Here is a 15,547-nt window from a genome sequence, read left to right as displayed (position 1 = left end):
AATTTAGCATACATTTGACAGATTATTATTTTTTTCAATATTTAAATGAACAATTTGCATCTTGGCTGTGAGCCAAAAACCATAAAAGACTTGCTTGTTGTTTGCCTCAGACGTTTCTTCTTTCCAACAGCCTTTAGATCAATTCTCCATTAAAACTCCTACTGCTGATTTATCTCACGCAGGCTGAAGAACGCTTTATTTCACAGCCTGACGCCTCAGAAAATGAGCAAATCCTCACCTCTATCGTTTTGACTGCAGGCGACATCGACATGCTGATATCTGATTGAGAGTGAAAGAACAACGGTGAACTCAAATGTCCACAAATAAATGTACTTTACTCTGATTAATACCTCGGAGATGGTTGTGCAAGTATGGATTCTATCAATCAACTTCTGTCAATCACAGATGAGAAACATCCTGATGGTTTTATACCAACACAAGCCGGCCTGAGGCCTTTTCTCAACACATGCATGAAATGATGAAGAGAGATTTAGGAAGATCGCCAACAAGCTTACAGTCGGCCTCAAGCTGAGCCAACAGTCGGAACCAGTCTTTAACCGGGCATCCTGCTCTGCTCAAACGACTCATCAGGCAAACTGAAGTCACACAGAAGCACTTCTGTTTTTAAATATAAAGCTAATGTCCTCTCACAGTGTGCCTCCTTATCCACATTCACACCCTCTTCTGTCTTCCCATGGTGTGTTTGAGACATCTTTCCTCTACCTTCCTCCCCCCTCTGTGACTCTGTTCTCTCGTCTGTCACTCAGGCTTAAGCTTACAAAGTCGTCTCGTCCACAGAGAGCAAAACAACTTTCCTCATCCTCATTGTCTTTCTACTTCTTCCTCTTTCTTTCTCCCCCCTCTGGTTGTGTTTCTGTGTGTAACTGTCTGTTTTCTCCCACAGCATGACAGCCAGTGGAGTCCCTCGCCCTGTTCAATGTGCGTTTGCTCCAGAGGGAGCGTATCCTGCAGCGCTCGGCCCTGCCAACCTCTCAGCTGTCCTGGAGACCAGAGCCTGTTCATCCCAGCTGGAGAGTGCTGCCCCAAGTGTGGACGCAATGGAGGTGAGGACGGTATCAGTTGCACATACAGATTTCAGATGCAGCTTCTGTTTCTTATAGATCTATTTTAAAGGACAATATCTGTTTTATTTGTACCGTTTACTGTACTGTGTACTGTTTTTATTGGCTTCCTACTTCCAGGCAGACAGTCATAAAGATGTGAAAATTAACTCCAGATAGTCAATTAAGGTTACGGTGTTGTTGAGTTGCTGAGTTAATGCAGTTGAGAGTAGGGACTCTTTTGTCTTTGTTAGTGGTGCATTCAAGTGCTTGTAGGAGTCTCAGACACGCAAGCTTTGAGAGTTGCACACATATCGTGCAGAAATCTTCCTTTTCACAACAGCAATGTACGTATGCTTATTTGTTGTCTTACAACAGCATTTGTTTGTCTATCTGACAGCATAAAGAGTGCGATGGCATGTGAGTTGCAAGATTTACTAGCACGATTTGGCATTTTACTTGCCCCGGGCAAGCGGGAAATCCTTATTGTTGAGCCCTGAAAGCACCAACAGTCCTTGTTTGCAACAGGATTGCCATCCTATATTAGTATATATAGTATAATAAGCCTAAATAGTTGCACTGAGTTGCCTTGGATAAGAGCGTCAGCTAAATAAATGTATTGTAATGTAAATGTTCACTTTCATGGATTATTTTAGTTCAAGTCTTTGACGAGAAGTTAGGAAACCAGACGGACTCTAAGTGACTCCAAAATCATTTTATTGGTCGTTGCTCGGAAGTTTTCTCCACTCATAAGAAGCGGTACATACTATCAATGATGCACTGCTTCACCATCGTATGTATGACGCACACACCTCACATCTAGACTGGGAGAGACCTCCGGCTGCTACTGCTGACCAACACATCAGTTATGTTCCAGTACCTTTCTCCAGGGCAGCTCCACTGTAGCTGGAGTTCTCACTTGATACTTGGTTACTGCTATGCGAGTAAACAAATACACAATGTAGTGCAAAATGCATAAGCACATCCATGAAACAGTGACACACAAAACAAAACAGTACAACAATACTGCATGACACTAAACTCTAAACACCATAATGTAGGGCAGGAAAGCACACAGACACACACAGTAACTTGGCCTGTGGACATTCCTCTCACACTCACAGAGGAAACCTGAGTGTGGTGTGTTGTGTTGCTGGAGTCCTACAGAGCAGCACACTGACTGCCTCAGGTTAGCTCACTTCCTCCTCTTTCAATAAACATGAGCTCTGCTCTCACTTCAGGTTCTTCTAACCTCAAATGGGCTTTCGTGATGCTTCTTTTAGCGAGGCCTTGACTGTTTTCATCCAACCACTCCACAGTGTTTTGGCTTTTTTTCTTCTTTTTAAAAACAAAATATTTTTGTCTGAAGTCCTCCACAGCTGGGGCAGCATGGACGGGACTGAATTACCTTTTTTTGTGTGTGTTTGGATAAATAATTTTCCAAAACATTACCAAGAGAATACATGTATTTTATCATTTCTCTTCCTACGAATGTTTCTTTTATATAATCATGTTTATTTAAGTCCCAGAGATTTTATATTCTAAAGTCCAAAGATGTGCCTTACGTGCATCCATCCACACAAAACTGCAATAAAAACGTAAATGTTCCCGATGCAAATCTTAAAGGAATACTTCACCCACAAAAGGACCAACTGTTCTGTTGAATCTATGAAGAAAATGTTGTTTTTCTCTCATGCCTCCACTGTGAACAAAGAATCAAAAAAGGGAGAAAAGTCTGGATGAATTGAAGTAACAGGTAGCTGAGTTTAACAACAGCAAAACATTAATTTACCAATCTCACACAAGTGGTGCAGCATAATCCAACTCTCATTTATCTTTGCTGAAACCTTACTATTTAAAACATCTTTGACTTACTGTAAGTGAGACAAACGTGAGACTGTTTTCAATAGTAAGGTTTTATTGAAGATGCATGTGTTTGGGAAGCAGTGATCATATGACTGGATAAATGAGAGTTGGATTAAACTGCACGAGTTGTGTGAGAGTTTGTAAACGGATGTTTTGATGTAGTTTTTCTGTTGTTAAACTCGGCCCCCATTTACTTCAATTCATCAAGACTTTTCTCTGTTTTTTGATTTTCCGTTCACCGTGGAGGCATGAGAGAAAAACAAAGATTTCTTCAAGAGTTCAAGGTAACAGGGTGAGTAACTGATATACAAATGGTCATTTTGTGGGTGAAGTATTACTTTAATAAAAGACATAGATGCTTTTTTTATGTAGTAAAATGATTCATGCTTTCAGGGTTACAGTGATGAATATTATGGTGCATTATTTCTTTGTGTATGGGTGTGAATGTTACTGGGGATTAGTTATAGCTGGGGACTTCTCATCACACTAAAAGTAAAATATATTTTAGTAGCAGGAAACCGATGGATTGCCTACTCCGGGTAGGGAATGAGTCCTTACCCCAAGTGAAGGAGTTCAAGTACCTCGGGGTCTTGTTCGCGAGTGAGGGGACTATGGAGCGTGAGATTGGTCGGAGAATCGGAGTAGCGGGGGCGGTATTGCATTCGCTTTACCGCACCGTTGTGACGAAAAGAGAGCTGAGCCGGAAGGCAAAGCTCTCGATCTACCGGTCAATCTTCGTTCCTACTCTCACCTATGGTCATGAGGGCTGGGTCATGACCGAAAGAACGAGGTCGCGGGTACAAGCGGCCGAAATGGGTTTCCTCAGGAGGGTGGCTGGCATCTCCCTTAGAGATAGGGTGAGAAGCTCAGTCATCCGTGAGGGACTCGGAGTAGAGCCGCTGCTCCTTTGCGTTGAAAGGAGCCAGTTGAGGTGGTTCAGGCATCTAGTAAGGATGACCCCTGGGCGCCTCCCTTGGGAGGTGTTTCAGGCACGACCAGTTGGGAGGAAGCCACGGGGAAGACCCAGGACTAGGTGGAGAGATTATATCTCCACACTGGCCTGGTAACGCCTCGGGATCCCCCAGTCAGAGCTGGTTAATGTGGCCCGGGAAAGGGAAGTTTGGGGTCCCCTGCTGGAGCTGTTGCCCCCGCGACCCGATCCCGGATAAGTGGTTGAAGATGGATGGATGGATGGTAGTAGAGGATCAATTAGTCTTTTTCCAAATTAATCCTGTTCTATATGATTTTTTTTTCTCTTGAGACAAACCCTGTGAGTTCTGCCTCATATCTTGAAACTCTGATGACCCTTTATTCTTTATTTACTCCTAACATAAAGCAGGGTTTTTAGTGTATTTGTTTGGTTAGAGATCACTCAGGTGTTTGGATCCCACAGGGCAGAGTGCGTGGCATCTTGTCTTCCATCAGTCAGATTGTTTCTAGAGAGCACAGAGCAGTCGGAGCCGAGCTGAAAGGTGAATCTCGACTCTAATGACGTCTGGGAGCTGCTATGATGCATCCCAACGGTTAGCAGCTAATTAGCGGCTTCTTTTTCCCCTCCTCACTGTAAATCAGTGAGTTTGAGGGCAAACAATGCTGCAACAGTCAGCTCATTACCTGACACCCATTTACGCTGTTTACTCATTCAGTGTTTATCTCTCTCTGTGTGTGTGTGTGTGTGTGTGTCAGAGTCGTGCTCCTGGCAGGCGACGGTGTACAGAGACGGTGAAGAGTGGAAGCCCAGCCTCTGTTCCAGATGTGTCTGCAGCAACGGGGATGTCCAGTGTTCTGTTGCAGAGTGTCAGCAGATGGCCTGCAAACCCGTGAGTTACTGGAAATATAACACACTCTTTTTTATTATGTTCACGCTGGCAGTTCCAATGGCTCTGTGTCTGTCCCTCTCAGTTCACTTTGTTCACATTCAATAAAGCTATTTGCGTAGATATTGAAGGAACAGTCTGACACTTTGCCCTGAAATCCAAAATGAAAACATAATTAATTATCTACTGTATATATGCCTATCCTTAGAGTGGGAATAGAAGCCATCTATAATATAGACATACTAGACAAAGACAACTTTGCTTTCTATTCCGCTGCGTCCCTTATGGTTGGCTTTAATGCTGGATTGCTTGGAGCAATGTTTGATAAATACAGACCAACCTCTTCATTTCTTTTCATTCCTAATTACACTGGGACTTTACTGTATATATTATAAGGAAGTGGAGTACATTATAATAAATCCTTTGATGGTCAACGTGGCTCCCACAGCAGTGTGACTGAAGGGATACACTGCTGGAATCGGTTACAGATCACATCGGACATTTTACAGGAAAAGATGACGCTCAATGTCTGTAGAGGTTTACTTTGATCTTTAACGTCGGAGGTCCGTGTGTCTCGCCTCTCCGGTGGAGCTTTCGTTGTAGGGCTGCAGGTTTTCCACCCAACACCCCTCCGCCGCGCACACCTGCTGTGACCACTCTGTCCTCCGCACGCCGACTGCCTCATTAACGTTTTGGTTCCCTTATAGCATTGGGTTTAAATATGAAACATTGCCAAATAGGAGCTTTTGCTTTTTATTTTGACACCAAATCCTCCGCCATCGCCTCGTCTGGCAACTCTCTCTCATCCTGTGTGTGAAATCTGACTCCTGCTACTCTGTGCTGACATTATACGGAGCAGACACTTTCACTTTCAGTTTGTAGCGCTGATACGCTACAAAAAAACTAAATGGATTTTATTTATATAAAAAAGCGAAACGTCAGTGGGGGCGGTGGGCAAGTAATGTAATCGCCGTATGCCCGAACACCGTGTAAAGGCCCTGACACTTCAAGCCGACAGTCAGCCGTTGGTGAGCTTCCGCCCGTCTACTTTTTCTGGTGTGTCCTGCACCGTCGGCTCTAGTCTGCCCGTGTCAGATGTTTTTCGACAGATTCAGCATGTTGAAATGCCGGCGAAGCCCGTCGGTGAGAGAAATCACTCTGATTGGCCGTTCAGTTTAAACAAATTAGTGCAGAAAAACGGACGTGAAGAAAGTAACGAGTAAAGTCAAGAGGAAAAACACAGACTGCTCTTCTCATTTTACATCTTCATTTCATCTGATCATTCCAATACACGGATATTTTCGGCTTTGTTTCATGTATGTATCATAACAACGGCTCATATATCAAACGTCCTTCCTGTTTCCCTTTTTGAATGACGAGTACAGACTACCGCCGCCTGCTGGTGCGGAGAGTTATTTCCTCTGATGCAGGCGCAGAACGTACGTGCTAACTGGCCGTCGCCTGTCGTCTTTGCGGTGTGTTCAAGTGCAAATTGTCGGCCAAGACAAAGACAACGTGAGGCAACGCAACAGTCGGCCTTCTTCGCCGCTAGATGTCGGCGTGGTGTGTCTGGGCCTTTACATCAGTAACACTGACTACCGCGACAAGCCTACTACCCGCTGTGTTTAGCCTAGCTTAGCAAAAAGACTAAAAGCAAGGGCAAACTGTGAACCATAAGATTATGCAACAACTCCAAAGCTGTCTCATTTACATATACGTCCTTCATCACCCAGCTGATGTCGGTCAAGAAATATCTCCAATATTTTGCCCCTTGAAAACAGCAATATTCTGATGTTCAATTTCAACACAGATTTTTCTTGTATTGGCGTTTTTTTCCTCCGTACCCAGGTTAAATAAACAACATGTAATATTTAAGACTTCTTTGGAGTTGTTGGAAGGTGTATTTCACAGCAGCCCACTAGCGATTTCTCCAGACGGTTTCCAGACTTTGTGCTAAGCGAGGTCAAACAGCTCATCTCTGAGCTGGAGGCACAGCGATGAAACTGATACCGCTCTCACGTTCCTCTCGGTAAGATTGCTTCTGCCCAAATGTCAAGCTGTTTAACAGTGTTGTCACAGCTTATATTTACAATGCTAGGATTATGTTATACCACAGAAGAAGACTTATTATTGTACGCCATCTGTCTGTCTCACGCACACACACACACACACACACACACACACACACACACACACACACACAAACACAGACACACACACACACACACACACACACCTGGTCTGACTGTTTGTTTCCTCCTCCGTCAGCACGAGAACTTGGTGATCCAGCCAGGACGCTGCTGTCCTCAGTGTGTGTCCAACCCCTGTCTGTCTGCTGGGAAACAACACCAGGTAGGTCACCTCACCTGTGCGTGTGTTTGTTATTGTGTAGGTGTGTGTTACACAAAGCCTCTGGGAGAGTCATTGTGTGTGTGTGTGTGTGTGATTAGTGTGTGTGATGACAGCTCATTAATCTGTTGTTATGTGACCTGGCACATTTTATTCTGTGTTTTGTGTTTATGTTGTTGTGATGACAGGAGACATTGACTTCTGTGTGTGTGTGTGTGTGTGTGTGTGTGTGTGTGTGTGTGTGTGCGTGTGCGTGTGTGTGTGCGTGCGCGTGCGTGTGCGTGTGCGTGTGTGTGTGTGTGTGTGTGTTTTGATATTGAGATGAAAGCAGTCCGAGCTTTTTTCTCCCTTTCTCATCTCCTTTCCTCCTCCTCCACCTCTCCTCTCATCTTTTCTCCTCTTCCCTCCATCTTCTCATTTCATCTCCTGTCAACTTTTCTCCTCCGCCTCTCCACTTTTCACTTCCTTTATCCTCTCTTCCCATCCTCTCTCCTCTCCTCTACCTCCCATCTCCTCTGCTCCTCAACCTCTCCTTTCTTCTCCTCTCCACTCCTCTTTTCTCCTCCTCTCTCCTCTCCCACACCTCTCATCTCCTCTTCTCCTCGTCCACCTCTCCTCTCCACTTTTCTCGTCATTTCTCCTCTCTTCTCCTCCGCCTCTCATATCCTCGCCTCTCCCCTACCTCTCCTTTCTTCTCCTCTCCTCTCCTCTCCTTCCTCCGCCTCTCCTCCGCCTCTCCTCTCATCTCCTCTCTCCGCTACAGTTTTTTCCTCCTTTCTCCTTTCCTCTCCTCCACCTCTCATCTCCTCTCTCGTCTTCCACGTCTCCTTTCCTCTCATTTTTTCCCATCCACCTCGCCTCTCTCCTCCCTTCTCCTCACCCTCCACCTCTCTCCTCTCCTCTCCTCCTCTTCCACCTCTCATCTCCTTTCTCCTCTACGCTCCTCCTCTTCAACCTCTCCTCCACCTCTCATCTCCTCTCTCTTCTTCCACATCTTCTTTCCTCTCATCTTTTCTCCTCCACCTCGCCTCTCCTCCCTTCTCCTCACCCTCCACCTCTCCAGTTTTAGCCTCCTTTCTCCTTTCCTCTCCTCTCCTCTCTCTTCTTCTGCGTCTCCTTTCCCCTCATCTTTTCTCCTCCTCTCTCCTCTCCTTGCTCCACTTCTCATCTCCTCTCCTCTCCTCTCTCATCTCAGTCGGCATCACCTCACCTGCCCTACTCTTGCTCTCTCCTGCTGTGTTTACAGTGTACTCCCTCTCTCCCTCCATCACTCTATCTCTCTCTCACTGCCAAGTTTCTCCTTTGATCGTGTGTGTGTGTGTCCCATCCTGTCAAATGTGTGTTTGTGTCTTCTTATGACACACAAACACACACACACACGCACGCACACACACACACACACACACACACACGTTCCTGTTTGCGTGGTCATGACTTCAGAAGTGTGTTTTCTTCTTCAGGGTGTCGGGGAGTGTCAGGGACATCTCAGTCTGTTATTTACTGTATTAAAGAGAATGAATTATGTCGCTGTGCTTCTGGTCTCAAACACACAACCAAGTACACACATGCATGCACATACACACACATTATACATTGTGTGTGAGTGTGTAAATGGGTTTGTGGTGTAAGTGGGCACAATGTCATATTACCACCTGCATTTTGTCTTACTAACAGTTCAACTTTACTGTTGTTTTAATACTCAAATTAGGAAATAAACAATTGATTTTACAGTCTTCTACACAAGACTTCTACTTGTGTAGAAGTCTTGTTTTCTCATAGACTTCTACACAATCAGACTTCTTTTTGCAACCAGAGGAGTCGCCCCCTGCTGGCTGTTAGAAAGAATGCAAGTCCAAGGTACTTCAGCGTTGGCTTCACTTTTCAGAACCGGATGTTACGGCCTGGTTTAGCCTCAAAATAGTCAAATTTTGTGAAAGCTGGAACAAAGTATTGTCTGTCAGCAGAGTCAACGCAGTGATGTTGAAGTCAGAAACCCACAGTAGTCAAACACTTGACGATATCTCAGCGATAATTGTCTTCTTTCTTGTTAAATAATGAACTTACTTTCATCCTCCAGACTTTGAATTGTTAATAGATCTAGATCTAGTTTGAAAGGGCGAAAATGAAAATAACCACTTTGATTCAAAGTTCACTTTTTGTGTGTGTTTTTGTAGTCGGGGCGGTGCTTTGAAGAGCTGAGGCTCTCAAACTGTGTGTTTCCATTTTCTGTTTGACTCCCGTTGGAGTTGAGAACACTCTGATATTCATAAAACAACATAAACACGGTTTTAAATCAGGTTCTTCTGTATAAATGTGCATGTTTTTGTTGGAATGTGTTTCTGTGTGTCTTTGTGATTGCAGTGAATTTGTGTTTGTGTGCGTCATGAATGTCTTCAAAGATTAGGACTACATTCACATTAAACGTGTTCAGACCTCTTTAGATCAGCATGTCTGTTCATGTGAGAACAAAGCTCTTTGAACTCTTATTGAACCAAATGTGAGTTCCAGTCCTCTATAAAGACATCTGTGCTACAAATCACTCACGTTTTAATCCACACACATACTTCATACAGGTTAGTGATGTTCAAGGAGCTCTACAAAGTGCTTTACAGGGGTTTTCATCTCTTTGATAAATGGCTGTAATAAATGCATCAGTCTTCTTTCTTGTGAAATAATGAATTAATTTGCATCGTCCGTGCTTCAGTCAATATTTAATCGAGCAGTTTAAGCCTGAAGAGAAAGGAAGTTAAGATTTAATCTGACAGCTGTAGGAAGTTGACCCCAAATTGAAACAGATTATATATTTACGATGTGAAACACATCGGGCGGGGAGCCGCTGTGGGACGACTTCACTTCGGTTTAGCGTCCTGATGTGAGAGAGCACAGGCGAATACTTTCTCTTCCAGAAGTTTATAAACAAGTTACACTCTCCGTGGCTACTTAATGCCCATCACCACTCACTTAGCATTGATTTGATGATTTGCAGATCAATAAATGTCAAGACATCTAGATTAAAACTGGGCTAGATCTGTTTGAAATGTTAAGAGTCGTTTGGACGTCTAGACTGCATATAACTGTTATTTCAACAGTGGCTATATTTAAAACGTAGTTAAGACCCATTTGCATTGAAGTATAGTCATTTAAATGCTCTTTAAACCAGGGCTCCAGACTAACTTTTTACACTGGCTGAAAAAAACAACCCAAAATGCACACAAATTAAAACGTGGGAACGTTTAGGTGACGGATTACTATCTTGTGTGCACAAATTAATCAAAAAGTGGGAACGATTTGATTAAATTGCGTGAATGAATTATATCTCTTGGCCACAAATTAGTAAATTGTGGCCTCAATTTATATATTTTTTCTCTCTATAGCCTCTCCTGGGCTCCGTAGTCAGGCGCACCGTTGTGAGTAATGAAATATTTAGTCGCACTCGACAGAATCTTGAATGGTCGCACTCTGGAGCCCTCCTTTAAACAAAGTTTATATGTCTAAAAGAAACACATACTTTTCAACCAAATTTATCCCATTTTTAACCGAAACATTAAAACTGCTAAATTACCAAAAGGATACTTAATGGGCACGGAGTCACCACTTCTGTAATTATTCAGTATTTTGTCTTTACTGTTGAAACCTGGTTTCCCTTCTGCCATTGAGCTGTAAATACTGGGTCTGGTTATTGATTTGTCACAGTACTGAATAAACCTGAATCCAGCATGTTGTCCACTGTTAATAAAAAAAAGGCTTTCAAAATAAGCGAAAATAGATCAGGAAAAAAATTAAAATAATTGTAAAAAAATATTTATTTTAACTATAGAGGCATTTACTGTATGAATATTTGTAGAAAAATATACTTAAATATTAAAAAAACAAACACCCATTGCTCACATTATAGACGATGTGAGCTTTAAATCATTATTTATTTGATAAATTGCTTTAAAGGAGACATATCATGCTCATTTCCAGGTTTATACTTGAATTTTTGGTTTCTACTAGAACATGTTTACATGCTTTAATGTTCAAAAAACACATTATATTATGATACTGAATATACCAGTATTCACCTTCTGTCTGAAACGCTCCGTTTTAGCGCTTGTCTCTTTAAGAAAAAGACCAGTCTGAGCGTTTGTCCGATCTTCTGCATCATCGCTGTCGCTGTCTTCATGGCGTCACTGCAGCCGGGGACTATTCCAGTGACTGTATAGTTGTGACATCACAATGTTACGGAAGTCCTGACGGCTTATTTAAAGGCACAGTTTCTGAATATGGCTGTGTGCATTTCTCTGTGGATAGAGTGTCCTATTATATATCACCTAGACCTGCTTTATAATAAAAAAAAGACATGTAAATCTCAGTTTCTACAATACAGGGCCTTTAACAATTGATTATCAGAAGTGTCATATATTAACTGTCTTTCCAAATGGCTAATTATCTCATTAACTCATTGCATCGCCACCTCACCCTAGTAGCTGGAGCGTAATGTGTGTAATTATATTAATGTGAATACTTCAGTGGGTGCAGATGTGTGTGCAGGTTCACTGCTGCTCCTGTTTTCTTACAGTTCAGTTCTTCACACTCTGCTGTTTGAAAAGTTTTGAACTTACGAAGAATTATGTTGACATTTGATAGCTGCTATTTGCTCCTGACAGAAAAGTGTGTGTGTTTGTATGCCATTCACACTTCTATACCTACAGTATACTCTGTATTCGCTCAGAGAAAAGGAGACACTCATTGGGTTCAATATCCTCCAAACAGCTTGTGATTCACTGTGTGTAAGACTCTATAAGAGTGTGTGTGTAGTAGTTTGGAGACGGTCTAAGTGCGTGTATCGGTTTGTGTGTCTTGGCAGCATGGCGAGCAGTGGCAGAAGAACGCCTGCACCACATGTGTGTGTGACCGGGGTCAGTCTAAATGCCACACACACACCTGTTGGCCCGTCACTTGTGACAAGGTGAGTAGTCACACACCCAAACACACACACACACACACACACACACACACACACACACCTACACTCATTAGTTGTGTTTCCATTCAACTGTCAAGCACATCTTAAAGGGACTATTTGTAACTTTCAGAAATGCTTGTTAACAGCGACACCTGTGGCCTTGAAATCAACGAAAGTCAGTGTCGAGCTCGCGCTTGCTCGCTCTACATAGACATGAAGGAGCATCGCTCAACACAGTGAGGCGACACGCGTCAGCTAAAAGCACAATATCACTCTATATTTCAGCTGCTTGGCAGTAATGTTAGCTGACCAGACGGAGGTCTCTCCATGAATCAATGCTGATCCTAGTGTTGGCTTTTCCTGCCTCAGCGCAGGCTTCAGCAGCGGGGCTCCTCAACGAGTTACGTTATCGCCTCCCGACGTCAGCCGGCAGCCGAAGACACCGGCACCCGGTCGGTAACGAGACGATAACGTAACTCGTTGAGGAGCCCCGTCACTTCACAAGACACGGGAAACCTCTGTTGGTCTGGAGGAGCTGCAGCAGTTATTTCTGCACAAACGTCCACTGTACATTCACTAGATATTCTCAGAGCTAAACTAACTCTTCTGCAGTGTGGAGTGAGCGCGCGTTCACGTCTAGAGGTGGAGCGAGACAGCGAGGACGCGCGCTGTCTGAGTGAAGGAGAGCAGGCAGCGGAGACGAGGCTCCGGCCACACGCGAGCGCGCATATGCGAACGTGCATGTGTGCCGACCCGCTACATTTATACGCTTAAAAAGTTACAAACAGTCCCTTTAAATGTTCGCTACGTCAGAATTTTTCCGGTAAAGCGCATCAACTCTTTTTTGACAAAGACAAAAAAACACCTCAAGTGAGCGTAAAAACTTTTTTTCCTGCAATTGAGGAAGGAAGTTTTTTGTATCAAATTTCCATACTGCTTTTCTAATGAGATACTTCGAAATGCGCATAAAAAATGTGTGAATGGAAACACGGCTAATGACATTCAGTTTTATACAGAACCCACCTCATACATTTGACTCTGGGTTGAAACTCTAATGGATGCATGCAGCAGAGGCGTTTAACTATGCAAGACCATACTGTACAGAAATGTCTTCTGCTCTCTGTCTGACACACACACACACACACACACACATACACACACACACACACACTGAGACACACACACACACACACACACACACACACACACAGGCTGACATTTAATCGTTAATTGTCTGCAAATTTCAGCTTGCAGCTTCCATTCTGTGGTGGAACTCTTGTTTGTTAAATCGGAGAGGATCATAAAACACAAACACAACACAAACATTAAAGTGACACACGCGGACAACAACATAATAATTCCAAAACAAGTGACAAGTAAAAAAAACAGATAAGAATAAAACAGAGTAGACTAAAAATGAGGTTTGCTGTGGTAGTCAGTGTTTGGGCATACACAGATTACATCACTTTCCCTTTTCTTTTTTAATAGAAAAAATAAAACCCTTTTAGTTAATTTTTGCGTATCAGCGCCGTGTTGGAGGACGCACGCTACAGACTGAAAGTGAAAGTGTCTGCTCTGTGGGGAGTCTGAGAGTAGCAGGAGTCAGATTTCACACACAGGACGAGAGAGAGTTGACAGACAAGTTGATCGCGGAGGATTTGGTGTCAAAGCGAAAAGCAAAAGCGCCTATTTGCAGCAATATTTCATATTTAAACCCAATGATATAAGGGAACCATGACGTTAATGAGGCAAGTGCTGTGCGGAGGACGGTCACAGCCGGGCGCCGGGTGGAAACCTGCAGCCCCGCAGCGAAAGCTGGACCGGAGAGGCCAGACACACAGCCATCTTTTCTTGTAAAATGTTTGGTGTAATCCGTAACACTGAGAATTAATGTAGCAGTGCAGTTAAAGTGTAGTTGCATTGTGGTAATAAATAGAGAAATGGACCCAGGAAAAAATCACATGCACAGGAAAAGTTTTACATTTTGGTTTTAAATGGAACAAAAGTTTGGGCATATTTAAGATGATCAGAGAAGCTAAATGCGTCTTCACTGTGTGTTTGGTTCTGACTGGAGGCGACCAGCTGACTAAAGATCTAAGGGCCCAACTGAGTTTATATTCTTTAAGCATATCAAAAATGTATTTTAGCCTTAAGCCGCTAAGTAATTTATAAACTAGCAGCAGCACTTTAAAATCTATCCTTTACCGAACTTTAAGAATAGCAGTAATGTTCTCCTGAACTCTGATTAAGGCAATAAGCTGAAATGTTTTGGTTGACAATAAAGTTGCTCTTCGTACTAAAGCTGTTCTGACCTGCTCAGACGGTTTCCCTCCTCCATGCACGTTGAAGAGGCGAAGTTTTCCCATTCTGAATGTGCTGCAGTCGTTTATTGGTCTTTTGGGGACAGAAACCACTGCAATAGTCCATCTTACTGGAACTAGAGGCATGAATGAGTTTCTGTAAATCATGCACTTTAAATAATAAAACGGTCCACAAATATATAGTTTTTAAAAGGCTCAGTAATTTCCTAGATATATATAGTCCAGTTAATTTGAGACCTTTGATTCCCCACAAGAGGAAATTATGTTTTCAGGAAAGCAGCATAAAACCACAATAAAACAGTCATTAAAGTGATACAATACAACGCATAACAAAGAGTTTATGTGATTAAAGAACTTTACGGTATATTTGAAAAAGTGTGTTTATTGCACATTAAATAAAGACAAATGTGAATGTGTTGCACCCGTCTTTTGTAAATCTACAGCAGTGATTCTCAAAGTGGGGTCCGTGGCAAGCGGCCAGAATTGTGCTGTATCATTAAAAAGTGCCTGTCTACCAATGGGGACCATTTGCACCAATAAAACAAGCATGTTGTGCATTGAATTGAATTGTAGCTTTGGACCAATAGAAGCTCTATAAATAATAAACCCAACCGGTCGAGGCAGACCACCCAGAGCCAGGCTCCGCCCGAGGTTTCTACTCACTAAAGAGGAGTTTTTCCTGGCCATTGTCGCATAACAATGCATGCTCACGAGGGATCTCTTGTTGGGTCTCTAAATTATAGAGTATGGTCTAGACCTGCTCTATATGAAAAGCGCCTCGAGATAACTTCTGTTATGATTTGACACTATATAAAAATAAATTGAATTGAATTAAGTTCATTATTATATAGTCAGCCTTAGACTGGAACGTTTAAACGTGTAGATTTATTAGGACCAGGCTTCCTGCTGTTACTGTGAAACCAGTAGAAACGCACTTCGCTCTTTCACTCAAAAGTTTCCATTCAAAAAAACGTTACCTAAAACTTAAATTAAAATATTCTCAGCTCTCAGCCCATTCCCTCCATTGATGATAGCAGAAAAAAAAAAACTGAATCAAGCACAGCGGATAGAGGATCCCAGTGGACTCAAAGCCTCAAAACCAGCACTCTGAAATACGCAGATACAAGGAGAAAAAAGCTGAGCTAATAACTACCTGCTCTGGTCTGTTAATAAATGGATAGACTT

At 42.9% G+C, this 15,547-nt stretch overlaps 1 protein-coding gene across 3 annotated transcripts in view; it reads left to right on the top strand.

Annotated features, from left to right (window-relative positions):
* fras1 (Fraser extracellular matrix complex subunit 1) overlaps positions 1 to 15,547 on the top strand; it is a 314,451-nt gene that overhangs the window by 98,601 nt on the left and 200,303 nt on the right. For all 3 annotated transcript variants that reach the window (XM_037777425.1, XM_037777424.1, XM_037777423.1), the window contains exons 5-8: positions 905 to 1,064; positions 4,614 to 4,747; positions 7,013 to 7,096; positions 11,943 to 12,044. In XM_037777425.1, the coding sequence (XP_037633353.1) occupies positions 905 to 1,064; positions 4,614 to 4,747; positions 7,013 to 7,096; positions 11,943 to 12,044 (480 nt within the window). The remainder of the gene's footprint in view (positions 1 to 904; positions 1,065 to 4,613; positions 4,748 to 7,012; positions 7,097 to 11,942; positions 12,045 to 15,547) is intronic.

The sequence above is a fragment of the Sebastes umbrosus genome, chromosome 8 (genome assembly GCF_015220745.1).
Source record: "Sebastes umbrosus isolate fSebUmb1 chromosome 8, fSebUmb1.pri, whole genome shotgun sequence".
Classification (NCBI taxonomy): Eukaryota; Metazoa; Chordata; class Actinopteri; order Perciformes; family Sebastidae; genus Sebastes; species Sebastes umbrosus.
The sequence above is the reverse complement of the archived record's forward strand: the minus strand, read 5'-3'. Positions and strand labels throughout refer to the sequence as shown.